The 16004-nt window shown below is 40.2% G+C and overlaps 2 protein-coding genes across 2 annotated transcripts; both read left to right on the plus strand.

The window, feature by feature from the left end:
• Nucleotides 1–2900: 2900 nt before the first annotated feature.
• Nucleotides 2901–3830, plus strand: LOC121910561 (odorant receptor 131-2-like). Its single transcript, XM_042431801.1, has one exon. The coding sequence runs from the start codon at nucleotides 2901–2903 to the stop codon at nucleotides 3828–3830; it is 930 nt and encodes a 309-aa protein (XP_042287735.1).
• A 6175-nt stretch (nucleotides 3831–10005) lies between these two features.
• LOC121910752 (odorant receptor 131-2-like) lies at nucleotides 10006–11030 on the plus strand. The gene has a single exon (XM_042432058.1). The coding sequence runs from the start codon at nucleotides 10044–10046 to the stop codon at nucleotides 11028–11030; it is 987 nt and encodes a 328-aa protein (XP_042287992.1). The 5' UTR covers nucleotides 10006–10043.
• The last annotated feature ends 4974 nt before the right edge of the window (nucleotides 11031–16004 follow it).

Consider the following 16004-nt stretch of genomic DNA (forward strand, 5'->3'; position numbering starts at 1 on the left):
ACGATGCACTAAACGATTGAGTGTTTCAATCTGTAGTATCTTTAATTTTCTTTCATATATACAATTACCTGTTTTTACAGTATATTACACATAGTGAGAAACAATATCTATACAAAAGAAATAATGATCGATGTATGATTGTGTGCGTTTATATAATATCAATGATAACTCTACTGACAATAAAAGAAAAATGTGCATATTGTAACTTCCTTTAAAGTTACCATTAGAAGAGAAAATCATTCAAATATTTTACAATAGTTTGTTGGTTGATGAGGTTTATTGATGTTTTATTCACATCATTTTGCTTTAGTGCAATGTTTTTGCAGCCCTTTTTTAACTTTTACACTCAACTATTTTCTGCCTCTTCTCCTTTGTATAAATATAATGCTGTCCACAGTGACTAGACATGATGATGATAGGATATGACGTGTCGATCAGAACAAACAAGATGAGCTTCAGGTTTGTTTATTCTAGTAAAAGTAGAATCAGGTACAGCTACAATTTAATCAGAACAATGTCCGTCACTGTCCGTGTTGTTGGCATATTGGTTCATGGTGAAATACTGTATCAACATCCTGGATTGCAATGAAATTTGGCATGTATGGTCTCCCGAGGATGAAACTGGTTTTGGTCCAAACTACACTTAAAGGTATCCTGTGGGTTTTTTGACCACTAGTGGAACTATGTTTTTATGAGTGGGCCCCCATTTTGCGGGCGACACGATACACATTCCTGCCAATGGTTGCACATTATTCCTCCGATGTACAAAAATCACAGCCATTCACCCATAAGCCAGGGAAGAAGACTGCAAGCAAGTAAACAATGATGTAAACAATGTGTAATGCTTTATGAGGAACGAAATAATTTAACATGTTTTTAGACCTCAAGGAGACACTGACAATGTGTTTTGGTGAGAAAATCAGAAACTTAGTTTACAAAAAACTCCAAAAGAAGGCAGCTTTAAGTTTGTGACAGTATACCTTTAATACTAATGATGGAAAAGGTTTGATGCTAACATAGCATGCTAATGCTATTCTAATTCTACAGTAAGAAATGTTAGCATAATGTTAACAAATGGTTTTATGTTTCCTGCATCTCTGTGTCATGTTAATAACAAGACATGGGTAGACAAAAGAAGTAGCTCATACAAATGTAGAACATTATTTGGACATTATTAAAAACACATATGTCATAACTACTGAAGAAGGAGCTTTCAGAAAATTTCCACTCACAAAGTCAAGAATACATCAGCAGGTTGTTCAATTTTTACTTGTGAACAACCACGTAAAGGCACTGTAAGTCCAGCTGAGGTTGAGAACAGCTCAGACATTAATGTGATTCAAAGACAACATAGAGCAGAGCCTCTAACAAGGTCAATGGGAGCATTCAGTTTTTAGGAGCATTTAAGGCTTAAGGTTTTCCTTTGACACTACCCTCAAGCCAACTGAAATTCACATTTTCATCAGTCAGTGTTTTTGCCAACGATATCTCAAGCTGAACCTGCACCAGTCTGCTGATGGTGAAGAGTAATTATGGGAATGATTTTATGGCTTGACAACCAATATGTGGTCAATATGTTGCCATATTCAAACTAAAAGTAACTATATAAAAATGCACACTTCTTGCGCATCTCTGCTGTTGAAGTATTGCCTAAACACATCTGAACAGGCTGTTTTAATAGGCTGTATATGCTGTTGTTTAAATATTGATGACACAATGCAACACAATGATTTGCATTTCCCTTTTAGTTTATAGCTCATCAGCTTGTCAGTTAACCATTTAGAAATCCTCTCACCAATTTTTTATGGATTTTGGCAAATTTTGCACCTAAAGGACAGACTCACATTTTTTCAAGTCCATCTTAAAACAATAGTCAGGTGCCAAAATGAACACTGACACACGTTTTTCTTGCTGTAATCATTCATCCTGTTCATACTGACCATGAAGACATCCCTTCATTATGCACTTTCACTAGAAGTGGTGGGGGTAAATTCCAAATCCCTCCTTCCATGCAAAAATGTATTTAAAAGTTTATTTGAAGTTAATATGAAGCTTTAGCAGTCTGAATTAGTCAAATCAAGTCAATATACCTTTCAATGTAACAGTCTTTTTAGTGCCAAATTCCTTTTTTTTGTTACTATCCTTCTACTGCAGCTGAAAAGGAAAACACTGTCTGTTGAGACACAAGGGAATTTTTACTAAATGTCAGGAGGAATAATTACAGCAAGAAAAACATGTTTTAACACTCATTTGGGCACCTGACTGATGTTTTAAGACAGACTTTAAGTATCGTTTAAGTTCAACAATGTGAAACAACAATATAACGCATACAATATATTTTAATACAACTGTAAATAAGCTGTGCTTCAGTAGCACACAACTTCTCCGACTCTTACTCATTCAAAGAAACCACAAGCAATGCTGAGCTTTGACTGGCTGTTCAACTGAGGGTTGGGGAGATGATGTCAAGAAGACACAGATGACTTATAAAAAGGATGTGATGGAGGTTAATTCACTCCTCAGCCCTGTTCACCAAAACCTCATTGTCAAATGAAGACAGACCAAACCAGTAACATGTAAGTAATGTGTCTCGTACATACTGATGAGACAATACATATGATTTCATAGATTGTATTTAGTTCTGAAGTATTTTTATTTATTGTGAGACTTTAAAATTGTTGATGTTTTTGTGTAATTTTTAACCCCTGAATTTATGACTTTGTTTCAGACCAACATGCTTATTTAAGATATTGTGTGACAGAATCATCCTGAACAGGCTTTTAACATCCAGGAATGGTTATTAAAAATGAATGTTCATAATATTTACTGTTGATTACAAAAACATGATATGTTTTTTTGTGTATGCCCTGTCTTTACAAATGCTGCATGAAGCTGTGATCATGAATAACACAACAGAAGTAACACAGGTGATGCTGTTTCAGACACCTATCAAAGCTTTGCTGTCCATGCTGCCGTGTCTCCTTTTCCTGTATGTAAATGCGGTCATGCTGTTCGCCTTGTTGAGGAAGCCCCTCTTACTGGAGTCCTCTCGCTACATCCTGTTCGGTCATTTACTCTTCATCGACTCTCTCCAACTTCTAGTGACTATGTTGCTTTACCTCTTTGCTGTGACCATGGTCAGAATGATCAGCTACGTTTGTGTAACTGTCACGCTACTTGCAGTCGTCACTGTTAAAATGTCACCCATCAACCTGGCTGTGATGTCTTTGGAGAGGTATGTTGCTATTTGTTTTCCACTGAGGCACACGGACATTACCACCAACAGGACGACGGGCATAGCCATCACAGTTATGTGGATATTGGCCTCTTTGGACTCACTCACCCAGTTTTTCCTGTTTATCAGTCTGGAGAACACAGGTTTCACTCTGCAAAGTTTCTGCACTAAAAACGATGTCTTCCGTCTAAAGATTTATTCGACTGTATATAACGCCTTCACTGCTATATATTTTGTGTTGGTGAGTCTGATTATCATCTATACATATATTGCTATCATGATTGTTGTAAAGTCAGCCTCGGCTAATGTTCGTAAAGCTATTAAAGCTTGCAAGACAGTGTTGTTGCATCTGCTTCAGTTGTGCCTTTGTCTCACCTCCACTCTGTTTAATATGATTATCTCCAATAACATGTTGAATATAAATACTGCAATGGCTGTTAATATTCAGTATGCCCTCTTTGTAAGTCTTATTGTCTTTCCTAAGTGTTTGAGCCCACTCATATACGGCCTCAGAGATGACACCCTCAGACATGTCTTCAGATACTATTTCACCTTTGGTTTCAAAGTCACTATTAAGCCATCTCCAAAGTCTTGATAAATAAATAAGAATTAAAAATATGGTTTAAATGTTTTTTGTCCGTTTCTTAAAGGTAGTGTTCACTGATACGCTGATTTTAAACTTAAAGTAGTGTTTGCATTTACTCCTATACAAGACAACTACAATGCTGTATAAAGCAGGTATTTTGTCAAGCAGCTGTAAAGTCTGAGAATTATTGTCTAAAATCATGTCTCCTCAATGAACCATGTCTATTTTAAGGGTAAAAGCTTGACTGTAATTAACATAGTGCATACAAATAAATGTCACCCTCAATACACCTTTTTTGGTGAAATGTGTGTTAATAAAAGACCTCATTTGTACACAGTAATGATGTGACAAAGATATTTGATAATACACTGTAAAAAAAAAAAAAAAGATGACAAATTGTGTTAAATATCTAGTCTTGACTGTTGGACAAGTTTGTAATGAGACAAAACCCATTAAGGTGTCAGAAGTGCACGATGCACTAAACGATTGAGTGTTTCAATCTGTAGTATCTTTAATTTTCTTTCATATATACAATTACCTGTTTTTACAGTATATTACACATAGTGAGAAACAATATCTATACAAAAGAAATAATGATCGACGTATGATTGTGTGCGTTTATATAATATCAATGATAACTCTACTGACAATAAAAGAAAAATGTGCATATTGTAACTTCCTTTAAAGTTACCATTAGAAGAGAAAATCATTCAAATATCTTACAATGAACAGTTGATGAAGTTTATTGATGTTTTATTCACATCATTTTGCTTTAGTGCAATGTTTTTGCAGCCCTTTTTTAACTTTTACACTCAACTATTTTCTGCCTCTTCTCCTTTGTATAAATATAATGCTGTCCACAGTGACTAGACATGATGATGATAGGATATGACGTGTCGATCAGAACAAACAAGACGAGCTTCAGGTTTGTTTATTCTAGTAAAAGTAGAATCAGGTACAGCTACGATTTAATCAGAACAATGTCCGTCACTGTCCGTGTTGTTGGCATATTGGTTCATGGTGAAATACTGTATCAACATCCTGGATTGCAATGAAATTTGGCATTTATGGTCTCCCGAGGATGAAACTGGTTTTGGTCCAAACTACACTTAAAGGTACCCTGTGGGATTTTTGACCACTAGTGGAACTATGTTTTTATGAGTGGGCCCCCATTTTGCGGGCGACACGATACACATTCCTGCCAATGGTTGCACATTATTCCTCCGATGTACAAAAATCACAGCCATTCACCCATAAGCCAGGGAAGAAGACTGCAAGCAAGTAAACAATGATGTAAACAATGTGTAATGCTTTATGAGGAACAAAATAATTTAACATGTTTTTAGACCTCAAGGAGACACTGACAATGTGTTTTGGTGAGAAAATCAGAAATTTAGTTTACAAAAAACTCCATAAGAAGGCAGCTTTAAGTTTGTGACAGTATACCTTTAATACTAATGATGGAAAAGGTTTGATGCTAACATAGCATGCTAATGCTATTCTAATTCTACAGTAAGAAATGTTAGCATAATGTTAACAAATGGTTTTATGTTTCCTGCATCTCTGTGTCATGTTAATAACAAGACATGGGTAGACAAAAGAAGTAGCTCATACAAATGTAGAACATTATTTGGACATTATTAAAAACACATATGTCATAACTACTGAAGAAGGAACTTTCAGAAAATTTCCACTTACAAAGTCAAGAATACATCAGCAGGTTGTTCAACTTTCACTTGTGAACAACCACGTAAAGGCACTGTAAGTCCAGCTGAGGTTGAGAACAGCTCAGACATTAATGTGATTCAAAGACTAACATAGAGCAGAGCCTCTAACAAGGTCAATGGGAGCATTCAGTTTTTAGGAGCATTTAAGGCTTAAGGTTTTCCTTTGACACTACCCTCAAGCCAACTGAAATTCACATTTTCATCAGTCAGTGTTTTTGCCAACGATATCTCAAGCTGAAACTTCATCAGTCTGCTGATGGTGAAGAGTAATTATGGGAATGATATTATAGCTTGGTCAGTATGAACAGGAGGAATAATTACAGCAAGAAAAACTGTCAGAGTCTGCTCTCCCCCTCACCTGTTGCTGTGGGAATTGTCCAGTCATTCAATCTCACTCTCTGCTCTGCCACACCCCTCATTAGTTCAGCCACTTTCACCTGGTGCTCCCACCTGCTCATCATCTCCAATCAAGCCAGTGTATAAGCTGCCTCAGTCCACTCCCTCTTTGTCAGATTGTCTATGCTGCTATGTTAAGTCGTCTTGCCTTCATCTCTGGACTGCCTTCCTGGTTCCTGATCGGCTCGTCTCCGACCATCGCTCCTCGTCTCTGCCCTGGTAAACCCACCAGCCTTCTGTCCCTGACTCTGAGTTCTGCCTCCCTGTTTCCTGGTCTTTGTCTGCTTGTGATTGAGAGACTTTCCAATTCCTGCTCTGCCATCTTCTCTGGTTACATCTGCTCTGCTCCCTGTTTACCTGCTGCTAAAGCAGCCCAAAGCCACATCTCTGCCTCCGTACCGCCCCTAAGACTGCGCTATTGACCTCTTGCCTGGGACTTCACCCCCCAAGGGGTGCCTGTACTCCCTGTCTGAGCCCGAGAGAAAGGCCATGGAGACTTACATCAATGACTCAACGCCTTCGAGCTGCTCCAGGGGGCCACCATTTTCACCAAGCTCGACCTGCGCAACACCTACCACCTTGTCAGTATCAGAGAGGGAGACGAGTGGAAAACGGCCTTCAACACCCTGACAGGGCAATACGAGTACCTTGTCATGCCATTTGGCCTCACCAATGCCCCCGCTGTCTTCCAGGCCCTGGCAAACGATGTTTTCGAGACATGCTCAACTGGTTCGTCTTTGTCTACCTGGATGACATTCTCATCTTCTCCCAGTCCAGAGAGGAACACATTCACCATGTCCAAGCCATCCTCCAGTGCCTCCTTGAGAACTCCCTGTTCATCAAAGCTGAGAAGTGTGAGTTCCATGCCTTGTGAGTGTCCTTCCTGGGGAACATAGTTGCACAAGACAGTGTACAGATGGACCCAGCTAAAGTCTCCGCCGTCACCTCCTGGCCTGTTCCTGAGACCCGCAAACAGCTTCAGTGCTTCCTGGATTTTGCCAATTTCTACCACCACTTCATCCACAATTACAGCTCTGTGGCAGCTCCTCTCACCTCCCTGACCTCCTCCAAGGTGCCTTTTCAGTGGTCACCCTCCACTGACAAAGCCTTCCAAACCCTCAAAACACGGTTCACCTCAGCACCCATCCTTCAGATGCCCGACCCTAATCACCAGTTTGTTGTGGAGGTGGGCGCCTCTGATGTGGGGGTAGGGGCCGTCCTGTCCCAGCTCTGCCACTGACCCATGTGCCTTCTTCTCTCGGCATTTGTCGCCTGCCGAGAGAAATTATGATATTGGCAACAAGGAGCTGCTGGCAGTGAAGATGGCCCTCGAAGAGTAGCGTCATTGGTTGGAGGGTACCAAAGAGCCTTTTCTTGTCTGGACTGACCACAAGAACTTGGAGTACATCTGATCTGCTAAAAGACTGAATTCCCGCCAAGCCCGTTGGTGCCTACTCTTTGCCCAGTTCAACTTTACCCTTTCCTACTGCCCTGGGTCACGTAATGCCAAACCCGACGCCCTGTCCCGGCAGTTCCAGAGAGCGGAGGAATCTGGAAAGAGGCCAGAGCCCATCCTCCCTGGGTCCTGTCTTGTCGCCGCAGTGACCTGGGACATTGAGGAGAGGGTGAGAGCAGCTGCTGAGGGACAGCCTGGTCCCAGCTCCTGCCCGCCAAACTGCTTGTTTGTCCCTCCAGCCTTGAGGTCAGAGGTGCTGCAGTGGGCCCACTCCTCCAAGCTCTCCTGCCACCCTGGTGCTCGACAGACACAGCACGCCCTCCTCCAGTGCTTCTGGTGGCCCAATTTGGAAGAGGACACCCAGGACTTCGTCAAAGCCTGCCCAGTCTGTAATCAACACAAGACCTCCCACCAGGCCCCGGCAGGACTTCTGCAGCCTCTTCCTGTTCCCCATCGCCCGTGGTCCCACATCTCCATGGACTTTGTGACGGGCCTTCCCTCTTCTGAAGGCCACACTGTCATCCTGACCATCGTGGACCACTTCAGTAAAATGCTCTGCCAAGCTCCCTTTAGCCAAGGGAACTGCTCAGTTGGTCCTGCTCTAGATATTCCGTCTTCTCATGGCCTCCCTGTCGATGTGGTGTCGGACCATGGGCCTCAAGTTGCCTCAGTTTTTTGGAAAGAGTTTTGCAGGCTCCTGGGTGCCACCGCCAGTCTGTCCTCCGGCTTCCACCTTCAGACCAATGGGCAAACGGAGCACATGAACCAGGAGTTGGAAATGGCCCTGCGGTGCATGGCCTCCCAGAACCCCTCCTCCTGGACCTCATAACTGTTGTGGGTAGAATATGCCCACAACTCCCTCATCTGCTCTGTCACCGGCCTCTCTCCTTTCCAATGTGCCTACAACTATCAACCGCCGTTATTCTCCACCCAGGAGAAGGAGGTTTCCCGCCCGTCTGTCCAAGCCTTCATCTGCCACTGCTGCAGAACCTGGCTCCGGGCCCGTTCCGCCGCCAACCGCCGCCAACCGCTGCCACACCCCTGCACCTACTTACCAAGCAGGTCAGTGAGTGTGGCTCTCCACCGGAGACCTGCCCCTCCACATGGAATCCAGGGAGATGGCACCCAAACACATTGGACCCTTCACAATACAGAAGGTCATCAACCCCGTTGCCAGTCCATGACGCCCTGCCTACGGCCTTCCAGCAGTGAGTACTCCCCGCCCCTCTCTGCACACTGCTGCTTCTCCCGGAGCTCTGGACTAGAGACTGCTCTTGAGCAGTGTTGCGTCTTTCTCTTCTTTGTCACCGATCAAGCCTCCCGAGGAACTGTTGGACTGTTGCCAGCGCTGTGGTTTGTCTGCCTTGGGAGTGGAAGATCAGGGTTTGATTCCCGGTGGAGCCATACTCACCAGAACTGTGTTTCTCTGACCGTGCTACTATTGTCTTGACATTGTGTGGAATAAAGGCTGTAAAATATATACTGGTGTCGTTTGTGCTGCAATTGGGTCCATTCTATACCCGTTACAAAAACTTGTTTCAACGCTCATTTGGGCACCTGACTGATGTTTTAAGACAGACTTTAAGTATCCTTTAAGTTCAACAATGTGAAACAACAATATAACACATACAATATATTTTAATAGTGCTGTAAATAAACTGTGCTTCAGTAGCACACAACTTCTCCGACTCTTCCTCATTCAAAGAAACCACGAGCAAGGCTAAGCTTTGACTGGCTGTTCAACTGAAGGTTGGGGTGATGATGTCAAGAAGACACAGATGAGAGTGATAAGGTCTCCCATCTGCACTGAACCTCTTTTAACGCACTTAGACAATAGAAGGCACATATATGGAAGGACTAGTGGGGTGTGTGCGGATCTGACAACCCGGGCCGACAGTCATCTGAGCTGGTGGGGTTGATGTTGATTGGGGGGGGGGGGGGTGGGAGGCCTTGTGGGTCCAGGTTCACACACCCTGACATTCCATACAATCAAACATGCACACATCCATCATACACACACACACTCACACACATCGTACACATACACACGCACACACCCACACGCACGCACACACTCACCCTCACACCCCCCCCACGCTTATTTTACTTCCTTTAACAAGAAATCATGTCTTTGTCAATAATGTTTCTGTCTTTGTAAGGTCTGTGTATTTCCTACAATATCTATGTATGTCTAATAATCAATAGTCTCTGAAATACATGTATATGTCACCTATTGCAAAAAGAAAAAAAAAATAGAAGTAAAAAAAAAAAAAAAAGACACAGATGACTTATAAAAAGGACGTGATGGAGGTTAATTCACTCCTCAGCCCTGTTCACCAAAACCTCATTGTCAAATGAAGTCAGACCAAACCAGTAACATGTAAGTAATGTGTCTCGTACATACTGATGAGACAATACATATAATTTCATAGATTGTATTTATTTCTGAAGTATTTTTATTTATTGTGAGACTTTGCAATTGTTGATGTTTTTGTATAATTTTTAACCCCTGAATTTATGACTTTGTTTCAGACCAACATGCTTATTTAAGATATTGTGTGACAGAATCATCCTGAACAGGCTTTTAATATCTAGGAATGATTATTAAAAATTAATGTTCATAATATTTACTGTTGATTAAGGATGATATGTTTTTTTGTGTATGCCCTGTCTTTACAAATGCTGTATGAAGCTGTGATCATGAATAACACAACAGAAGTAACACAGGTGATGCCGTTTCGGGAACCTGTGAAAGCTTTGCTGTCCATGCTGCCGTGTCTCCTTTTCCTGTATGTAAACGCGGTCATGCTGTTCGCCTTGTTGAGGAAGCCCTTCTTACTGGAGTCCTCTCGCTACATCCTGTTCGGTCATTTACTCATCATCGACACTCTCCAACTTCTAGTGACTATGTTGCTTTACCTCTTTGCTGAGACCATGGTCAGAATGATCAGCTACGTTTGTGTAACTGTCATTCTACTTTCAGTCGTCACTTACACAATTTCACCCATTAACCTGGCTGTGATGTCTTTGGAGAGGTATGTTGCTATTTGTTTTCCACTGAGGCACACGGACATTACCACCAACAGGACGACGGGCATAGCCATCACAGTTATGTGGATATTGGCCTCTTTGGACTCACTCACCCAGTTTTTCCTGTTTATCAGTCTGGAGAACACAGGTTTCATTCTGCAAAGTTTCTGCGCTAGAAACAATGTCTTCCGTCTAAAGATTTATTCAACTGTATATAACGCCTTCACCGCTATAAATTTTGTGTTGGTGAGTCTGATTATCATCTATACATATATTGCTATCATGATTGTTGTAAAGTCAGCCTCGGCTAATGTTCATGAAGCCATGAAGGCCTGCAAGACAGTGTTATTGCATCTGTTTCAGTTGTGCCTTTGTCTCATCTCGACTCTGTTTCATATGATATCCCCCAATAAGATGACGACCATAAATACTGCAATGGCTGTTACTACTCGGTATGTCCTCTTTGTAAGTCTTATTGTCTTTCCTAAGTGTTTGAGCCCACTCATATACGGCCTCAGAGATGACACCCTCAGATATATCTTCAGATACTATTTCACCTTTGGTTTCAAAGTCACTATTAAGCCATCTCCAAAGTCTTGACAAATAAATAAGAATTAAAAATATGGTTTAAATGTTTTTTGTCTGTTTCTTAAAGGTAGTGTTCACTGATATGCTGATTTTAAACTTATATTAGTGTTTGCATTTACTCCTATACAAGACAATTACAATGCTGTATAAAGCAGGTATTTTGTCAAGCAGCTGTAAAGTCTGATGTGACAAAGATATTTGATAATACACTGTAAAAAAAAAAAAAAAAAAAGATGACAAATTGTGTTAAATATCTAATCTTGACTGTTGCACAAGTTTGTAATGAGACAAAACCCATTAAGGTGTCAGAAGTGCACAATGCACTAAAGGGTGTTTCAATCTGTAGTATCTTTTATTTTTCTTTCATATATACAATTACCTGTTTTTACAGTATATTATACATAGTGAGAAACAATATCTATACAAAAGAAATAATGAAATGTAATATCAATGATAACTCTACTGAAAATAAAAGAAAAATGTGCTTCTTTTAACTTCCTTTAAAGTTACCATTAGAAGAGAAAATCATTCAAGTATCTATATATATAACTATCTATAACTATATGTAGTCTGCATCTAGAATCATTCATTCATTCTCTTTACACACTATAAACACTATATCAGCTGCCTTTAAACAAACTAGGACATGATGTCCTATTTTGCCATCAGCTGTTTATTTGTTGGCCATTGCTTGTTCACTAGTTTTTATGTTGCATTCTGGGATCATAGAGCTCTATACAGCACCACCTCAGGCTGTGAGACTCTTCAATTCGTCCTCCGCACTCCAATATAAAAAACAGTTTTATTTTTATGACTTACTATTAATTAATCTATGTAATTAATTTATGTTTTTGTGAGTAGTATAGAGGAACTACAAACTACATTTCGTTATACAACCTTTTGTTGTAAAATGAAAATCATAAATTAATCTTTAATCTTGAATTGTGAATATAGGATAAAATAAGCTTCACATAAAAATTCGGACAGCACTGCAAAATAGCAAACTCACCAATAGGACTATGCAGTGAATAGTGAATATTTATCTATATCTCTTGACAGTGTTACAAACAACAGCTTTTTGAATGATATCATGTGGTTTGACCAAAACAGTTTTACACATCTGCATGCAGACTGCATTTGGAGCACAAACATATTAATATTTGAACTAAATATTTAGTGTCATATGTCGACAGATAATTTTCCATAACAGTTAACATTTTTAAAGTAGTTGTCATTTCTCTAGCTTACTTCAACAACATTATAAATACACAATACCTTGTTTTATGATAATCGGGCTAAAAGTCATGATGAGTTATAGCCAATTACAAAGTGACACAAGATGCCAACAGAATGGTGTTACAAGATGAAAAGACATATGTAGAGTGGTGATGTGAAGTCTGAATCTGCATGTAAAGAGTTCATCCTTTAGCCAGCAGATGTCACCTTTGGTTTGTATATGCTGTGGTTCTACAGTACACACTGTGACTTTAACTGCAGCCTTTAACTTTAGTCTGTAGTCTGTAAGCATGTGGCACCTGAAAAAACTTGTATGAGGTTATGAAAAATAGGCATTCTCAGTAACTTATGTTATTATTGATGAAATTCCTGTCCCCTCCTCTTTCTCACAGTCCAGATGGACACTTATGTAGGAGAGAGGATAGAGGCAGAAAGCAGAGAGAAACCAATTTATGTGGGTAAACAGGGAGGGAGGTGCTGACCCATGGAATAAAAGAAGCGTCTGAGCAGGAGGTGGACTAATTTAACCGATCTTTACTCTGCCACAATCCTCAAGCCCTCTCAATACCTCTCTGGTCTTCGTGAAAGAGCACTTGAAGAGTTGAAAAACATTCCAGAGAGAGAAAGTACCTGGTGACGGAGAGCAGCTTTAGAGCGAGAGCAGAAGAAAAAGGTTGTTATCACGATCACAAAAATCCTTCACATCCTCAACTGAGAAAATGGATTCTGTGGCTTTTGGTTTAATAATGGCTGATTTCATTAACACAGCTTCTGTTTTAGTTTTGGTCACACAGGTTTCCAGTGTGTTGTGGTGTTTTCATTGTACTGTGTTCACGATGAGCACACCAAGAAAAGATAATTCATTCTGAGCCAAATGCATGTCATGTGAAGGTAGAGAGAGACAGAGACAAAACACTTATCTCTGTGTTTGCTATTTACCTGAGATTAAATTTAAGGGAAAAACCCTGAGGTATTTTTTCACACAAAATTGTTTAAACAATGTTTATATATTTGGATCCTCATTAGCTGTTACCAAAGCAACAGCTACTGTGTAACTTGTGCCACTGGGCTAAATGCAGGTAATTTTGTAAGAGCAAAGACTCTTACAAAACCAACTTTTTACAAAAAATACAACAATACATAAGCAATATAATGCAAACCAGTAAAGACTAGCCCACGATAAACACTACCTTTGTGAAAGAAGTATTTGTATGTTTAGTACATTGAACTCTTTTGATACAGTGTCAGAGAGAAATTGAGTTCAAGTCAGTGGTGATTTGTGTTGCTCATCTATACATGTAGGAGATGGGCATAAACAGCTTACATTATAATACATCTATGTACAATAATAACAGAAGAAGTAAGAAATAGTTAAATGAACACCTCACTCCTTTATTACAGGGCTATATTGGATTGCACATGTGTTTCTGTTATTTCTATGTGTATTAGCTTAAAACACTGCTGGTTACAAAACATTTGACTCGGTTGACTTGGCAATTTCTACTCATGTTTATGAGACATTTGAAAGAAATGGAAGTTCAATTACAAAATAATAAGGTGCTGGTTAAAGTAAAAGGAAATATGATGCAAAGAGCAGAAAACATAATGACATACTAGCATAATAGTGGGGCTCATCATGGGCTAAATCATGTCTAATGGAAAAGTCTACGGCTGCATGAGGAGGGGTTGTGGAAAAGTCATGGGGAAACTTTATAACGTACAAATTCTGATGTGGCCGTGATTTGAAAAGAAACCCTTAAATTGAATTGTAGTCTTTAAGTCTCTCTCCCTCATCATAACTTCTTTGCTACAGCAACATACAGTATAGTTTTCATGCTGAAGCATTACACTCAAGGCAGAATTTTCTGAATGAATTTAAGAACAATGAGAATATTCAATGCACTCATTTTATCCGCTTCAAGATAGATTAAAAAAAGACATGCTGTTATGCTCACATGCACATTCACGAGCACAAACGTTTGCACCATAGAGTAGCAGATGAATGGGATAGTGGGAGAGTAATTGTATCCCTTGTGGCTCTCCAGAGGACAGCACTGAGACTCAAATTAAAGCACTGACCTGGTTAGCTTTCTGTCAGCAGGAGGGGGTGCTGCCCCCAACCCCCACCCACCCTGACTTTGCAAGGATTAACTTGTTGACTGACTGAACTATGAGCGGCAACTTGAGCTACATATGTCTGTCTGTGACAGAGCCACACAGCCGTGACTGCCCACCAAAAGCAACAACCTTAATTTAGTGTCACTTCGACAATTCAGTGTTCGGTAGCCATCACCAATTCAAGTGTAAAAAAAATTATACATATATTCAGTATAATGGTAATTTTGGTAGTCTCCAAACATCACAGCGAAACACCAATTTAATGATACGATAGATTTGAAATAAACCTACCACCATAAACGTCTGTACACCACAAACACGTATTATAAATGATTTTTCATTAGGGACTGCCGTCAAATGAATAGACCACAGCCCGAGGTGACAACATTAACGATGGCTCAGTGTCCCAGGAAGCAGCAAACACTAACAAACCATCAGGTGCATCCCCTTAGAAGAGGCCAAATTAAATGGGACATGGCAATCATTGACGCTATTAATTACACCTGAGCCTTTTCTGCAATGACATATCAGCTGTAAGTCTGTTATGAGTCAGTTATTCTATATATATTCACTTATTGTAAATTATTAATGTTGTCAAACAACATTGCACTTGGGAGGTTATCAATGTTTAAGATGTTTTTTTAAAAAGTAAACAAAGGTGATGAGTGATGAACGATATGCAAATTTGGGTTCCACAAAATGGGGCCTCTGTATCTAAATTAAACTTTATAATGACATTACTGTAACATAAAGGAAGATGAAAATGTTCAGACTGTGTAGTACAATATGAATGAATGCTTGAATTAACAACAAATATGAAAAAACTTAGTTACCATGAGAACTGAAATAAAATTTTAGAAAATAAACAAATGCGTCTGTAGTTTATTGATACTACTGATGTGAAATTATGACATTTGTGTCATCTGCACAGTGTTGGCAATACTGAGTCAGAAACATTTGGCAGATAATTCATGAAAATTAAAAAGAGCAATGGTCCAAGAATAGAAGTATCCACCATGGTAACGTTACTGTAGCTGTGTCTCTTTTCAGACTTTAATGATTCTCGGGGGTCACAGTGATGACTATGATATCATAGTTCTCTGTTTATTATGATATCAGCGAGTATTTATATACTGGAATATCAGTTCAGGCAGAATCAGTTCATTTCACACCTTTTAACCGGTTAGAAAGAGACAAAAGTGTTCATCACTGACAGAGAACGACAGGAACATGTCTGATAAAGTGAATCCATCAGTCCTGGACCCCGAAATGGAGGCCAGGCAGCGCATCGACTGCAAGATAAAAAACGAGGCTCTTTGGATACAGGTCGAGGTGCTGAAAGCTCACCTCCTTTCTGCAGAGCAACACATTGTCTGCAAGGAGCAAAAAGTTACTGAGCTCTCCGCCAGGCTGGAGGCAGAAACCAAAGAGAACAAGTTTCTGTGGAAAGAGGTGGTGCGCCTGAGCAATGAGATCCTGGGTGAAAAGGCCAGGAATCTAAAGCTCAGTGATCAGCTGCAGCAGGAGAGAAACATCCATCAGGATGTACTTGAGACAGAGAGGAATTCTCATGCTGAAAGGGTGAGCGAAGACCAGGAGATGCTCAATAAGCTGAGGGCTGAGCAGGAGGCC

The sequence above is a fragment of the Thunnus maccoyii genome, chromosome 13 (assembly GCF_910596095.1).
Source record: "Thunnus maccoyii chromosome 13, fThuMac1.1, whole genome shotgun sequence".
Taxonomy (NCBI): domain Eukaryota; kingdom Metazoa; phylum Chordata; class Actinopteri; order Scombriformes; family Scombridae; genus Thunnus; species Thunnus maccoyii.

Bases quoted from the DNA above. Each gene is read 5' to 3' on its own strand.
- LOC121910561 (XM_042431801.1), top strand. From the start codon at position 2,901: ATGAATAACACAACAGAAGTAACACAGGTGATGCTGTTTCAGACACCT.
- LOC121910752 (XM_042432058.1), top strand. From the start codon at position 10,044: ATGATATGTTTTTTTGTGTATGCCCTGTCTTTACAAATGCTGTATGAA.